This window comes from Haliotis asinina, chromosome 4 (assembly GCF_037392515.1).
Source record: "Haliotis asinina isolate JCU_RB_2024 chromosome 4, JCU_Hal_asi_v2, whole genome shotgun sequence".
NCBI lineage: Eukaryota > Metazoa > Mollusca > Gastropoda > Lepetellida > Haliotidae > Haliotis > Haliotis asinina.
This window is the reverse complement of record NC_090283.1, coordinates 31634681-31651403: the sequence shown is the minus strand read 5'-3', so window position 1 is coordinate 31651403 and position 16723 is coordinate 31634681. Positions and strand designations below refer to the sequence as shown.

General features: G+C 39.5%; 1 protein-coding gene across 1 annotated transcript; it reads right to left on the bottom strand.

Moving 5' to 3' along the window:
* Positions 1 to 11816: 11816 nt before the first annotated feature.
* On the bottom strand, positions 11817 to 16709 carry LOC137282439 (protein Hook homolog 3-like). The gene is made up of 4 exons (XM_067814187.1): positions 16061 to 16709; positions 15172 to 15463; positions 12453 to 12491; positions 11817 to 12218 (listed from the first exon to the last, which is right to left on the bottom strand). Exons 1-4 carry the CDS (start codon positions 16385 to 16387, stop codon positions 11932 to 11934), a joined length of 945 nt encoding a protein of 314 aa, XP_067670288.1. The 5' UTR covers positions 16388 to 16709; the 3' UTR covers positions 11817 to 11931.
* Between the last annotated feature and the right edge of the window lie 14 nt (positions 16710 to 16723).

The window sequence follows — 16723 nt, the reverse complement described above, 5'->3', positions numbered from 1 at the left end:
GACTGCATTGTTTCTTAGTGTAAATACAAACGTCCTTCATATCATCAAAAATCATCATGAACCACATAAATGGACATGTTTGTAACAAATACGGACAAAATATGCATGGCCCAGCAAATATGACAGTTCTCTGTCAAACGTAAACGTAGCCAAAACATCTTGAGCCTCACTGTGCCAATACTTCCTGCATGCAATGTATGATTTTAATTTAGACTTTGAAACGTTGTCTCTGTCACATGTCTACTTCTATACACGCCACAAATATTTGACAGTAATTGGCGAATGTCCTTCATGACAATGGATCTGTACATCATCCACAGGAACTGCTCTTGTGGTGTTTAGTTTCACCTAACTTTGTAGATTTGTTGGACTTTTTCACCTTTAAGACACCCTCGGGTGGCGACAGGTTATGTGGAGCTCTCCGGTTTAAAATGAATCACACTATGGTGTATCAAAATACTTTTTACGTGTGTCTATCTGTATTGCGAAAGGATCGGCACACGAATTTAGCCTGCGGACAAAACAAAACCTCTCTCAATGACAGCTCTTCAATCAAAACATTTTTACTTGGATGTGATATAAAACAGGGAGTTGACTTGAATGTGGAATCGTTTCCATTTCCCCATTAGTTTTTGTGATGAGATGATATTTTGTTGGACAGACAGTATTTACAACAAGTGATTAACTTTCTCCTATTATTTAGTTACAAGACCAAAGATGAGTGCAATGCATTGCATGGAAGAAGCCTCAGGGTGATGTTGCGTAATATATACTCACGGCAAAAAGTATCGCGGCACCCCATGCTTTTCATCATTAATCACTGCGAACGGACCCCGTTTAAGCCTCAGTATAACTTTCTATTGTAAGAAAACTTGATCCACAAGGAATAATTAACAGCAAGCCTAAACGCTAAAACATCGAGCAAACTGTAAGAGACATAAATATGGCACCAAACTGACTCTTTTTGTCATGCGTTTGACGTTAATAATAGCGATCATGTGCAAGATTGTTGCATACAAGCCTGCAGAAACCAAATGAGTATCAATAATCACAAAGCCAATGTCGGTGGCAACCTCCACCAACGGCAATAACATCCCTGACACTGATCCTTGTTGACTCCATCAGACTTTTGACGTTGAGGGGTGGCGTTCCGTTCTTCCTTCAGTGCTGCTTTAGGTCAATTGTTACCACCTTGTAAGGTAAGAAATTATAAACGGGACGTGGCCATTGCTTTCTCGTGGTGTCACGACCCTGACTAGGATGTCAGTTATGCCCTTGTCCATTCAGATTGTGTCTAGTAGTCACTATGTCACGTTTGCAGTCATATAAGCATCACCACCACACGTCAGTGAACCCCAGTTCCAAGATATTCTCCTTCGACGACAAAGACGAGCTCGACCTAACTAAAAAAATCGACCCTTCCCTATGTTCTTAAGTTCAGTAATGTTGAGCTTGAGAACAAACTGATTTATGTTCATGGATAACAACAGACAATTGGTAGATCGTCTGGCTCTACATTCTGGCCTATTTTAGGCAATTTCAGACCATTCTGTTGACCAAACGACGATCTGGATGCCGCATAACATGAACAGATTCCGAAATATAGTGATTTTGTAAGCTCTGTATCACCCCATGGAGTTGTTGGCAATCATAGATCCCACGGCAACATTGATGGTCTTACTAGGATTAGTTTGCGTTTGGTTTGTAGCCAGTCTGCAGCTAGTGGACACATTACAACATTCTTGCAATATCCCTCACTAAAATGTCCCATATGTTCCCATCAATAACGGAATTAATATATTTTCGAAGCTGTGGTGCTTTCATAACAGTTTACTGTTACTCTATATTTGCCTATGTTTTTGCATGTGGCACACGCAGTTTTCAAATCGTACCACGTGTATATCTAAGATCAGTGTATGGTGGACTTGAAGGTTTAAAAGACTCATACACAACAAGACAATTATGATATGAATGTGAATAGAGGTTACTATGGAGGTTCCGTTTAGAGATGTTGTGAAAAACGTCTCCATGTGTATATTTAGGATGATGTATTATATGGTTGAGGAGCATTTTCACATAGTAAGGTATGACAGAATATACTGTTCCAAGTATGAAGACTGGTGTACCTGACCATATACCCAAACTGTAACACAATTAGATCGAACAGTGTACCCTGCACATTTTCTTTAAGCTCCACTGAAAAAGAAAAGAGAAAACCCTTCTTTATCATATTCGTAACATAAGACTGAGATAAAGAGATGAATGTCCACGACCCGCAGGATCAGTGTTTGCGTACGTCTCTCAGACATTGAATCCGTGTATTGAATCCGATTCTGTTAAATATCTACCATTATTGCCCCATGCCCAGATCAATTCTAAATGCCTTGTATTGGGTCTGTTACTCTTACTCTGACAGTTTATCACAAAGGTAACTCTTATGGAAGGACTCCTTATGTTTGTGTTCTAGTACTCTTTTCTCTATACGCCTTTTGTATTATAACATTTCCCTCTGTTATCCTTCAATCTTACTGTTTCTAATATTTTTGTGATGTAATTGTAATTATCTTTGGAGAGGGTTTTTCTAAGTTGAAAGAACTTGTCCCCAATCTCTTTCACGTTGTGAAAAAAATATGTTTACACCAAGCTATGTTTTGAAATACGAGAACGGCTTGATTCCTACCTTCTAGAATATTCTAATGTTCATATCGATCTACACATTTCTTCAGAGCAAATAAGAAATTATTCCTTCGAATCTGTCTGTGTTAAAATACACTTATTCAGCCCTTCCCCCTTCGTATGTTGCGACATGGGAGCGGCATCTTGACACATGACAATGTCAGTATTACGAATCTGACTGTTTAAGAAACCCAAGTGTTCCATATCACTGTACAAAATGCGAGCACCTGCCTGTTTCACTGTCCTCGACCTGTCACAACATTGAAAGGTTGAAAATAATCTCAGAAATAAATTTTATTTGATATCGAACGGCGTACAACAACTGCTCTTAAGAGTGACACCCTGAAGACGTATCTGCTTTAAGTACTATGGTTGTCATTGATGTGGAATCCAGCTGCAAGAATACTTGATTAGAAATCCCTTCTTTGGAATTTCATCTTTGACATTTCCGCTACACACGACAGGCATATGTAACAGCTACGTGGACTACCTGCGTATCATAATGCTGTGAGAGTTTCCCTGAGAAAGATTAAAGCTGAAGGATTTGTAATGTTTACGATGCGATGTCAGTATTTCAATGTGAATTTTGAAATCAAAGTTGTAATATATACGGTCCCTGTGAATGAATCAACTAATATAGGTCATGGTTCTCTTCAAACAGCAGAGCCTATTACAATCGACAACGGGACGCCAGTTACATTTCTGTCTTGTTTGCTCTGCTTTACTCTGCTCTACTCTGCTCTACTCTGCTCCGGCTCTTGTCAATGTCCGACAATAGCATGTCACAATTCTACCGGAAACGACATCATCTATTCAAAATGACATTTTGAGTCATTTCTGTGCATGAGTTAACTACATATCAGCGTTTAAAAGGACGACCAGAGAAGAGAAGGCACACACATACACACGCACTCCAGTTCCTGAAACATATCACTTGCAAAACTACACGTAAGTCGAAATTTAGTTATGAAAACATAACTTCCATAATTCAAGGCACTATGATTGTTAACGCAGCAAGTTAGCTTTTATTGCCTATCACAACAGTATACTCCTTCCTTTGATGTATGTTTGTGTTAAATTAAATTTTGTAATTGGCAAAGATTCTACTTTGGGTTTTAATAACAACGTGGGGGGTTCTGTTGTGTGTTCTACACATTTGTGTGGCGACAATGTTTGACATAATCAGCTGATACACAGTAAGTGACACTAGAATTGAAAAATATGTGGTATATTAGATTGCAGTGATACCACTCGGTATCAGTCCAGATTTGTACATTTCATACTAAGCACTACTTCAAGATTGACAAACTTTATGGATAACAACCTCACGATAGTGCATCTCATGAGGAAGGTGAGGTGGTTAATAATACTTGATAGGATGTGTCTCTTTTCAAGAGGGGACAGGAAGTTGATGGTATGAATTGCCACGTCTCCATGTAGACGGCAGATAGAAGTTGGGGAGAATAAGAATTTGGTGATTCAGTGTACACTTTGAAAATAATCTCAACATGTACGTCAATTCATGACTTCAAGTAACAACATAGTTCGACACTTGTATATCAAGATATATTTAAACACTTAAGAGACTGTTTTGTTTTTCACGGGAACCTGAACAGAAGCAGTGTCACGATAGATTTGAGTGAGGTTAAACGTCCATTTGTTTAGTATTACAGGTATGCAAAACCACAGCTTAATGTACGGGGAACGTGGGGTGTCACAAAGGTCGGAACAATGTCATGACTGACGGATATACTTTTGAAAAAAAGATTTATGATTAGACTTGAAAAACATATAGAGCCTTCACTTTTGTGCGTACCTACTTGAGTGTGAACGATGTACTAAATACCCGTCTTACTTGTGATTGAAGTTAATGATGTCAGTTTACTTGTATACTGTAGTGGTCTACTAGGTAATAAAATGCAAACTTAAATCAATCTGGAACTCAGTGTGTCATGTTAGAGGCGAGTGTCGTAAAACGCATGACTCACAGTATTCTTCTTACATCATACCACGCTCTTATCGGAACAAATGCACAATGACATAACACATATCAACACTGTTTCTAAATATACAGCTGTCCGTGTCAAGAAACTCCATCACTTATAGAATAATATTATGTATTTCTCACACGGATCACTCGATGAGGGCAAATAAATCTATAAAACAAATATCTATTTTACTTGCACATCAATTACATATTGTACACCGGAAAATTGTAATTAATTCATTCATTGAACAGGCGAATATATTTTGGAAATAATTATCGCTGATTGTATATGTTGTAAATTACGTAAAACCACTCTAGTAAATATGTTTATGTGGAAAGATGACAGAGCAAATATGACAGAAGACTATATAGAGTAACTTAAACAAACTCACATCAGTCTTGACAACTGGAATTGAAGAATCCAGTTCGATACAAATCTTGGATCTGAACAAATTAACGTTAATAAACTAGAACAACTGAAAAGGTTCACGAAAAGTAGCAATATGTCCATTTGGCTCGGAAGGGACTACTTTCATTAGCGCTTCATGCAAAGTGTTCATCTGTGTTAGGGTGTATTTTATTTGATATCAGGCCGTTAACTTCAAACACAATGAACGAAAGATTCGTTGGATACCAGCTGAACAGCAAGAGTCTGAACACGATCCTCCATAGAATGGACGTCGTCAAGTTTAACGTGTGCACCTGCGAGGACAGGTGATTTCAGTTGCTATATTAAATCGTTATCTCTTTGATAGTCTCATTTCCATACAGAAAGTGTATGTACGAGCAGCTGGAGGCGGTGTGTTATTGCACCATCATACAGACATACTAGAACTAGCTGAACATGGCAAAAAGTGCATACAAAACATTGGTTACAATTTAGACTCCTGTATAATTTTAACTACACTTCTACCATGACTGGATTGTGATTGGTTAATCAAAGTTAACCAGAGGTGTATGATTTTCCAACACAGTACGTATTGTAAGTAACGCGGTTATTAAGATAACCTCACGCTCGGTTTTATGTCAAATTTAGAAGAATTATAATATCGTTATATGCGTCTGATTTTCCAACACACTATGTTTATATCCAAACTACCAGAAGATGGAGACTCATTTTATTGGTAGACAGATCAGCTTTTGAGATCTTTGGTCCTTATGATGAATCTGTAATAACTAGAGCCACGGAATCGTTTATGTTCCAGAGCCTTATTATTAATTACAAACTTGTAAAACACTGTATACATGTAGAGATATAGGCTTTTCATATTCATTTTCGAGTTTTCATTCGCATGCCATAAATGTCACGTTTCATAGCTATTTCGGTCGAATACTTTGACACTGCATGCTAACTGGGTTAAAATGTGTTCACGATTCATAAATTTCATGCTCCATACCATGTTGGGAAGCTTTAAGTAGAAAAACTAAAGATCCTGTTGGTGTTAGGACAATAGAACATTTAACACTCATTTCTAAAACGAAGCGTTTTCATGTTCTGATGCATGTTGTCAGTCTCAACGGAATCTGGAATTCTTTACAGATATTGAGATTTACAAAATATTGACTTCACTACTAAACTACAACATATAGAGCAACAAGGGAACACATGTCCTGGGCATATGTTCATGAAGTGTAACGGCGACGGTTTTTTTAACATGTTTTCTTTGATGTTTCCTGCTGATATTACCAAACAAGCAGACAAAGCCATCGTAACACACTATGCATCAATGAAAAGTACACACTTGTGTATCGATTGTCTGTCAATTGATTATGTTTCTTGGTGATGAATGTAACCAAACATTCAGAAAAAAAGCCACTATAACACTCTGGACATCCATGACAGCTACACGCTAGTATATGGTTCAAGTAAATAAGAATGTTTCCGAGAGATGACATTTATCAGCTTTGTCGATCGGTTCTTTTCTTTCACATCGGTTCTTTAAGTGTCATCTGTCAGCTCAGTATAAACTGTTCGTTCTTCTTCTAGAATATTGTCCCCTATATAGTTTCAGACAGCAACGATAGTAATTTAACAATGTTGTCATGTAACACACGAACGTGAAATGTTGCAGAAAGATTCGCTAATTACCTGCTTCTTGCTCGCGTCCATGGAAAAGTTTCTTTTCAAACAATTAATTTGTTTTCAAACTGAATTAAACACCTGTCATTCTTGGATTCACTTTATCCAGACAAAAGTATGTGGAATTAGCAACGATTCTACATTCTTTGATTATACGGCTTGTCACCAGAAAACGTTTTCTTAACGTTGCCCGAATTGGCGTAACTAGGATAAGGCTGGATGCCAACAAGAAGTACGTTAATACATCCAAACAATGAATATCCTTTGGAGACATGTTGCTCTAGGTACAAAATAACATAATTGATGACAATATCATTTCTTTCTTTCCCATTCTCACAACATCATGCGTTTGTTTTCTCTATCAGTAATAAATACGGTAATGTACCATTTTGTGTTGATCAACTTGGTTTATCCTTCACCGATCAGCAAGACGGGGAGTGGATGATCCTTGATCAGGAGCTGCTAAGACTTACGTTCATGAGAACATTCCAACCAAAAAGCATAATATTATTTATTTACATGATAACTCAATACCCGCGGACGGCGAGTGACTCTCCAGATATACTTGTGGTGTTAACATGGAAGGCTTGTATCTGTCTTCCAATAATACCTCGTTTGACTTTGTTCAATGCATTGACGTTCGTTGTTTTCTACTTTCTACGGGGATTGAAAAAAAACAACATGTTCAGCTACCCAAAGAGAAGAATGCAAACGGAAACCGACATATATTGCAACCATAAGAAATTCTACACGAATGTTGCCCTTTGATTGTCACGATATTGATGCCAGCAAGACACTGATTGGTATTAGAATTGCAAAAGTTGGTTTTCTGGAGTTACACAGACATAGACGAAATTCTCTTTAAAAAGATAACATCTGGTATTTACATTATCTCACATTCTCATATTACTACACCAACAAGTACCCACATTATCCCCCTATTACTACACTCACAGGCATCCACAGTATCTCGCTTTACTCTGTAGCTACACCCACAGGTATGTGCACCATCTCGTTATACCTCACCACTACACCCACATGTACTTACATTATCTCGGTTTACCTTATCTCTACACCCACAGGTATCTACATTATTCCGCTTTACCCTACCACTACATCCACAGCCATACACATTATACCGTTTTATCGCATCCCAGGTGTCCACATTATCACTCTTTACCTGATCACTGCACCCACCGATATCTATACTCACCCGCTTTACCCTATCCCTACTATCACATGTATCTACATTATCCCGCTTTACCCTATCACTACATTCACATGTACCTACGTTGTCTGAATTTACCCTGACAATACATCCACAGGATGTCTCTCATCCTACGGTTGGCTATTTTGTCTCTCATTACCCTATCACTATTGTTACGAGGGTGTATTTTCTGCAATTTGTGTCATTACTGATTAAGTACCTTTTAAGGTAGTGTTTTAGAGTTGCCTCCCATTTGGCTCTCCTCTGCACATGAGTATGTGTTTTTGACTGTTTTAAACATGAGCCTCTTCGCCAACGAGTAGACATTATATTTGTGACCCATTACTATAGATTTGACTCAATTGCATTGTACTAGAAACCTCTATTGTGAATCGTTGTATGTTGCTCTTTGGTCAATACATATTACTGAATATTTTAGACTTGTCAATGTTATATTTTGTTGGTTCTGAGGGGATTTCCTATACATCTTGTCACGGCAAATTATAAACCGTAACACTACGCCCACAGGTATTACATCAGTGCTTAAATGACACCCCTGGCCAAATTGGGCACTTTGGCCGCGAACGAAATCCTATGAGAATTATTCCACAGTACCGTAATGCTCAACACCTACAGGTAGTTTATGTATTTTGTGCTAGATATGTTCACACATTTACCACACAAATGATCCTCAGATTTCCAAGAAGTTGATGTTGCAAACGTCGGTCCAATATGCACTCCCGCAAACATTAACTTGTCAAAGAAAATCCAAAAGACAGTCTGATCTGATCATCAGGTAGTCGTCTGGCTGAAGTGACCTCGGTTCTCAAAATTGTTACGCATTTTGATCAACACAATTAGTTATTTTAAAAAATAATTTAAATAGTTAAGTTTCCACACATCCAGACTAATCGATATTCAAACAACATGCCTTTGTGTCGGCACGACAGGGAAATATTTGCTACGAATCTGTATTTGACATATAATCTATTGCGTCAGCGAACAACGGGTCTTTCGTATTCTTTGGAAATTCGGGCACAGAGAGACAGGAACTGGGTGAAATTCGATCTTAAGCCAGCAAATATTTATTTCCATTGATCTGCCTTCGACAGACACAGTATATTCGCGTATATCACCGGGCAGTTCTCCATTAATCGACGTGTGGGGAGGAGGCTTGGTGTTAATTGCATGTCAGATGCAGTCCTCTAGTAAGTTTCACAATACAGATGCACCGCTGTCAACTGGTCGTGAAACGTGCGTGTGTGTTGATTGACAGGTTCCTTCTGCATGGAACTCACTCCGAAACAAAAAGACATTAATAATTGTAAGTGGTATTGATCGTTTCAACTGCCTAACGTAAACATAGAAAGTACATGTCTACATTCACACATCTGATTCCATTACCAATATGTCATTCTATTGTCACCTTCTAATGAAATAGAGTTTGCTTCTAACAAAAGCCACGTTTGAACATGTTTGATTACCAATAACCTTTGATTCATACAAACATTTACATTGTTCTCCGTACGCTAACATTTACCTGAATTCACGTTTTGACAGTTATGTAATGAATCACGCCACAAGAACAAATGATTTATTATTATTATTTCTTTGAATGTTGTTTTGTTTTCTGGCGGCTGAATGTGTGCACAATGGAGTTTTGATCAATCCAATGATTAACCCGACAATCATGACATCATGACGTAGCGACTTTTGTTAAAAAACGCATACTGTCCCTCGACCTTCCCCGCACCCATCAGACACGCACACGCACACGCATATATACGGGCGCACAAATGATCTCCAGTTTCATAAATCATACCATAAAGAAAGCAAGTATTTTATCTCAATAACATGATCCACGCTAGATTTTAGAAAATGATATTAATTATAATTTATATGCAAAACCATGGTCAGTCAAAGCCAGAGACTACTGACATCGATTTCATAGTCGTACAGCATCATGGGGTACTTGCATTGATTACACAGGGACATACAGACGCACTGACGGCGAGGATGGACGGGGATGCACTCTTCTGTTCCGCATGGTACATTAATTCCCTCAGCATCTGCTCAGTTTCATTGTCATGTGGTAATTAGTCCATGCCTCATATCGAGTGACTCTTTTTGTAACGTGATGGAGTAGGCAAGGCTCGCTGTCATTGCATCTCAACTGTATAGATCGATGTTGAACTTTTCATCACTGGATTGTCTGGTCAAAACTCGATTATTTACTAACAGCCGCGGGAATAGTGCTGAGTGTGACAAAAAGTTCACTTTAAGATGAAACACCATGGCGTAATACTTTAACCAGACTCGAACTGATGTTAATGTTCATTATTATTTCTGAAACTTCCTGACTCTGGTTTCCGCGAAAACATGAAACATTGAGAAGATTTTACTGCCGCTTGCCCTCCGCGAATAACTGTTCCTTTGCGGCTTGCTCAGCTGGACCTGATCAAGTGAATACTAATACATTCCATGACAGTGTCACAACTGGATGGGTCTATTATTGTGAAGGTGTGCACCTTTGTCAGTTGATTGTCAACATGTCCGAACAACCGAGACAAGGTGGTCTATTCACATCTCAGTGTCGAGTCAGACAACTGTCATGAATGTCCTGATTTTCTTGATAAAGTAAGCTGCAGATGGTTGAATGGGTTTTTGTTTAGATTTATACACATTGAACGCAACATTAATAACAATTATATTAGAGGATATTCCCCATTTCGATATTCCACCACACGTTCCAAAATGTCTCTGTGTGAACTAAGGACTAGAATTAACATATATTTATGGCGTCTTCACCGGCTGAGCAGGATCCGCTTAACTCTATGAGAACACATAGCATTATCACTAGTTGATACTGATTTATAAAAACATGCCCTCCCACCGTACTTCATGAGGTCAATCACTGGGTTAGCGGTTCCAGACCTGATTGTATACAAACACTGTCATGCAGCTGTAATATTTCTGAATTGTCTTAAACAGTCACGTACTGACGACACAGCCAGAACTTAGGGGGAGTGAAAAGATTTGTGCCGCTTTATTTACATCAACAATAATCGGTCTGATTCTGATTCTTTAAGATGGATTTGTTCGAAACAAACGTCACGAAACCGATTGAAGAACACAGCAAACTGCGCTGTCCGATGAAATACACTTCTGAACTATCAAGTCGATTGCAGAGTTTAAACGTTCAAAGTTGCTTCATATGAATCTCGTAGGGAATATAAGGTACTTCACCTCCCTTGTCAGCCAGGCCATAAAATTCTCGTTATTAATTTTTATTCCTTTTTTTCATTCACCTTTGATTTCAAGCGCCACCGATGAACGCATTTAATCTTTCTGATTGAGAAATGATTTAAAAATGTAGCTTAACGCACGCTCTTTCGTGTGGTGAAGCTGAGAAAGATCTTTGAAGTCCCGCTGACTGACCCCAAAGCCATGAATTTTGTTCGTTTGTGGCAGAAATAGACAAGTGAAATATACATCTCTGCCAGTGATAAGTACATCAGATGACATCGCGATGACTACAGCACTGTTTGATCGGGCTCGGTAATTGATTTGACAGTCTCATTGAGACATCAGTAGAGGGTACCATACTCAGGATTGATACGTGAAAGGTTAAAGTAACCGGCTCAAGTGTAATGTGTCTGGCCAATTAGGGTAAAGTGCAACAAATATTCTCCATGCAGAAACGATTAAACTGAGCACAGACAAATGTTAAAACATCTATATATAAATCCCCCCTTTACGGAATTTCTTATTTCATAATTGTCTTTACGAATAACTATCTCTTACATATGATATTTGATGATATTTCTTTCCACTGCGAGTGCTCCAGGCTGAATTTAAGGATATTATTTTTGTACATTTTGCTTCATTGTCTTTATTCCCAACAGCTAAACGAGCACATGAAGAATATCTTAACACACTTTGGTGAACTTCTTCTCAGACAATGTACGGTCATGGAACTGACTACACGAGACATGCCAACCACTGGACATCTAGTTGCACAAGCTCGCCTTTCCCATTGGCATTACACTGTAGTAGGAACCCCGAACTCCTGACGTCATTGATGGTCAGATTGAATTTGACGTCATAGTCTTTGTCCGCTTCCATACCAACCACGCCGTAGGAAACAGTCGGTGGTCGCATGAACTGCTTGGTGAATTGAACCCTTTGATTCTCGGGCCACTGTTCATATCTGGTATTCGAGTACCGATAGTTACTGCTACCTCTGAAGAAAAGCCTCCCTGACTGGCCTGAAACAACAGTATAAACGATGAGCCACAAGATATAGATCAAATATTCCATAGCCTTCCATAACATCGACTGTGACAGCTTTTGAATAATTTCTTGCCGCTTTCATGGCGTACTGCCACAATTCAAAGTTATATATTAATAGAATTTATAGTATTTGTTTAACATTCACCAGACAAGTATTTTCCAAGGTAAAATGAGTTCAATAAGCATAGCATTATTCGTATACTACTCACAGGCCACGCTGTCGAGTCTGCTCGTTGACATTTTCAGGTCTGAAATTCAACGAAGTACAAGAAACCTTAAACATTGTATTGTAATATTGACGAGGGAAATTTGTGTCCACGTGGGCGTTGATACTCAAGTTTGTTCCGTGAAACACATGGTCACATGCATTCTAGTTATAGACGGTTTCATTTAGACAAGGGTGAGTGAGTAACTTAGTGTTACGCTGCTCAACAATATTTCTGTTATATGGCGCAGGTCTGTAAGTAATCAAAGACAATTCAGGGATGAATAGCATGACCATCAATCTACGCTATTGAGATTCGATGACGTGTGTGACCACCCTGTCCCATTAGTCGCCTTCCTATTACAAGTATGGGTTCTGCCCCTGAGCTTTACGGGTCATTTAGATAAGGGTGAGTAAGTGAGTTTAGTCTTATGCTAATATTCCAACTATAAGGCGGCGGTCTGTAAACGCTTGGATCAGACAATCCGGTGATGACAGCATGATCATCGATCTGTGCAAATGGCAACCGATGATATGTGTCAACCAAATCAGCGAGTCTGACCACCGTTCCGTTAGTCGCCTCTTACAAGCATAGTCGCCTTTTATGGCAAACATGGGTTGCAGATGTTCTGTTTCAAGTAAGCTTATTCTTACGGAACATTAATCTGGGCATAAGTAGCGATGATGATGATGATGATTATGATGAGGATGATGGTGATGTAACGTTGACAGCATGACGACGGACCTAAAAAGATCAAAATGATTGCAGATGTTCTGTTTCAAGTAAGCTTATTCTTATGATGATGACTTAAAAAGAGCAAAATGAGTCCCCTGAACAGAATGTTCACGTCCCTCATAGCGCTACCGCACCGAAACTCGAGGACCAGTAAACAGGAAACCATCTCTGCACTCTACATTTCTCTGGTGTCCCACCAAACAAACCAGAGATGGGACCCTTCGGAGAACATAGAACCCATCCAAGATCACCTTGTACACACTGACTAAACACCACGGGTCTTGTTCGAAGGCAAGCTAAATTCGGCTGTGAGCTGAAGTCATGCCAATGTATGCAATTCTGACAAAGCAGGAAAATGGTGCTCCCCTCAGCTAGCACTGCATATGGGGCTTGACTATGATGAGCTAACTTGTACTTGTCAGGTTCGTTTGCATCAACCTTCAGATCTTTCAACGAAAGACACACAGGAGCATGGGCATCCTTTCTGCCTGCACTACCTGTTCCAGTTTGTGCTGATTGACCACGCATGGTTTCATAAAATGAAATCCTCGACGCTTGCGATGACGTTTTCTCCCATTCTGGGCACCATGCTTCTCCCAAAATCCCCTTGATCAACCATTGTTTATTATATTTAGGTTATTTCATAATCAAGGCTGTGATTTACCGAAGGGAGAGAAACAAAGACCATCATTTACACCTATAGGAAATGACATAAAGACATTATTTCCCTTATCCTGAAAGCAGACTGTTTTGTGCATAACATGAACTGCTGCGTGTAAGCTGCTTCACCATCGACGGAGTGTTAGCATAGCATACCCTGGTAATGATGCCGCCGTTTTCCTAGGAGATAATATGGCATTATATCCGGGATGGCATTATAACCACGTAGGACAGTAAGAGGTCCTATGCAATCAACGAGGTGGCTGACTTGATGTCTCCTCTAGTATAATTAATGAGCCTTGACAATCCCAGCGTCTGGGGGTTGCAGGTGACTTGTTGGTGTATTGTCAGGTGTTATCCTATCTGGTATTATAAGACTGTAATTAATTCGAGTCATGTCAATTAACCGATTTAGATATGTGTACTACATGTCGCCAGTCATTGACATTGTAACCAGGGAAAAATGAGTTTTTCTTTCAAAAGGTTTATCAGCTGGCATTTTATGCAGTTTTGCATTATAACCAGGGTATCATTTAGGCAGGAAATCCGTTCTGGCAAAAACATGTCAGGAGACTTGCACTAAAGCCAGGGTGAACTGTAACTCCGAGTTCAACAACATATTGTTTGGAAACAAACATGGTTCCAAATTGTGCAAACCATAAAGGATCTTATCGTGCAGACTTGCTTAAAAATATGCTTGAATCAAAATTCAATTAAAAATTCAAATTCAAACCGTAGGAAAGCCTATATACAATGCAATAAATGACGTTATAACACAAAGAACCATCACAGATACATTCCACTGAAAGTATAGGAATCAGACAGGATTATACTTGCAACTGCAACTACTATGAACCATTAACATGGGTATGCACAATGACAGTCTACATGATAAAATATGGTTACTATTGTTATGTCGCGTTTTACCTAATTCCCTGAAAAAGAAGCTATCAAAATCTTAGTAATTGAACAACGCCATGGTGTAGATACACACACATTTGTTTCATCAGACACGGGTTAGTATACATTAGGTTGACATTATGAAGGAACCTTACAACGTTCAGGTCAATACAGAAACACTGGTAACTCAGTAACCATGAAACATGATAAAGTTTTGACGGATTATAATTCCAGATTCATAAGCACCATATACTGCTAGCGGATTTCGCCAAAGTGCCAAAACCCTTCGTCATTTCCGGCTTTACTCAGTGAATGTATACGTCGTGATATAGCAAAATATTGTTTACAGCAGAATAATACCTACGTCACTCACATCAAAACAAACAATTCTTTCGATTACAACTAGTGGAGAAACAATTCTATGTACCATCTCCTTTGCTGGTCAACTCCCTGATGTCTTTGTTGAGCTCCTCCATTGTCTGATTCAACATCTCAGAGTTGAATGTAAGACGGTTTGTTTCATTAGTGGTGTCCACCAAAGATGACGTCATGTTCTCCAGCCTCGCTTTGAATGTGTCATGGCAGTCGGTGACGTCATCCAGAGACTTCTCAACTTTCATCATTTCCATCTCCAACATCGTTGCAGTCGCCACGGCATTCGTCATCTCTGCCTCGATGAACGTTGTAGTTTGCAGCAGAGTTGATATCTCCTGTTGCACCTAAATGCAAACGTTCCGTCAATACTAATGTTTAAGGGCGGTGGGGAAGCCAAGTGGCAGTAGCGTTCGATCGTCACGTTATTTGATTTCCCATACCTGTTTCTGGCATAACACTATTAGTACTATTCCTGCACTATTACGGCGAGGGACACCAGAAATGGGCTTCAAACACTGTGAGGGGAATCGAACCCTGTTGTGTGGCGCGTTGAGCGGACGCTTCTATCACAATACTCCAGATCTTATAAAAAATCTAACCTCTTCTATTCCACAGAAAATCAGCATGTATATTACTGGGATGAAAAAGTGGTGGAACGACTGAGCATAAATCTGTCACCACAAGCTATCGGCGCAAACACACACACACACGAGAGCAAATATATTACTTACAGAGTTGTAGAGTGAGTACTGTGTTGGGCCGTTTTTAGCACTGTTCCGACAATATTACGGCGAGGACCACACACAAGACAATGGACTTCACACATTGTGCCCATGTGAGGAATTGAACCCGGTCTTCGGCGTGACTTGTGAACGCTTCAACCATTAGGCTACATCACACTACTACTTACATCTATGTGTATGTGCCGGTATCCCACTTACCATGGATCCCTGCTTAAGGTAGTCGGTTTCCAGCACTGCCGTAGTGTTAACCAGCTTCAACAAGGCCTCCAGTCTGGCAACCTTGTCCCGGAGAAGCTTGTTGGCTTCTTCCTGCTGTTCAACTTGGGCTCGGAGAGATCCGAACTCCTGAATCAGTTGTAGGAACCCGCCCATACCGCTCTGGAGAAGTGGGTCCAAGGTCATCGATAAAGTCGTCCGTGCAGTCGTTGATTCAATCGTAGATGCACTCATTGATGTAGTCGCGGAATTCGTTGTCCAGATATTTAAGCAGAGGAGTACTATATTGATATACGTAACACCACTCATAATGCCGAACACTAACACCAACTATTTCGTAGACCGACTACTAACATTTGTCTTATCATATGTTACCTATAGATAACCCCAAGTTCAGTCAATGCTCTGTTCCAGAAAACTGAAATAAAATAACTTCAGGACTTATCCCAAATACACCATTAGGCAGCGGAAACCGACACAAATTGGAGAAAGGTATGAATCGCTGTTCCCACACGAAAATTAAGACGAGAAAAAGACATATAGGTGTCTACGCCATATTGATACTGTCGTTTGCATGTTCTGCACGCCAACATGCATATGCCCTCATTAAATCGCTATCTCTGGCGACATTAAAAGACCCATGTC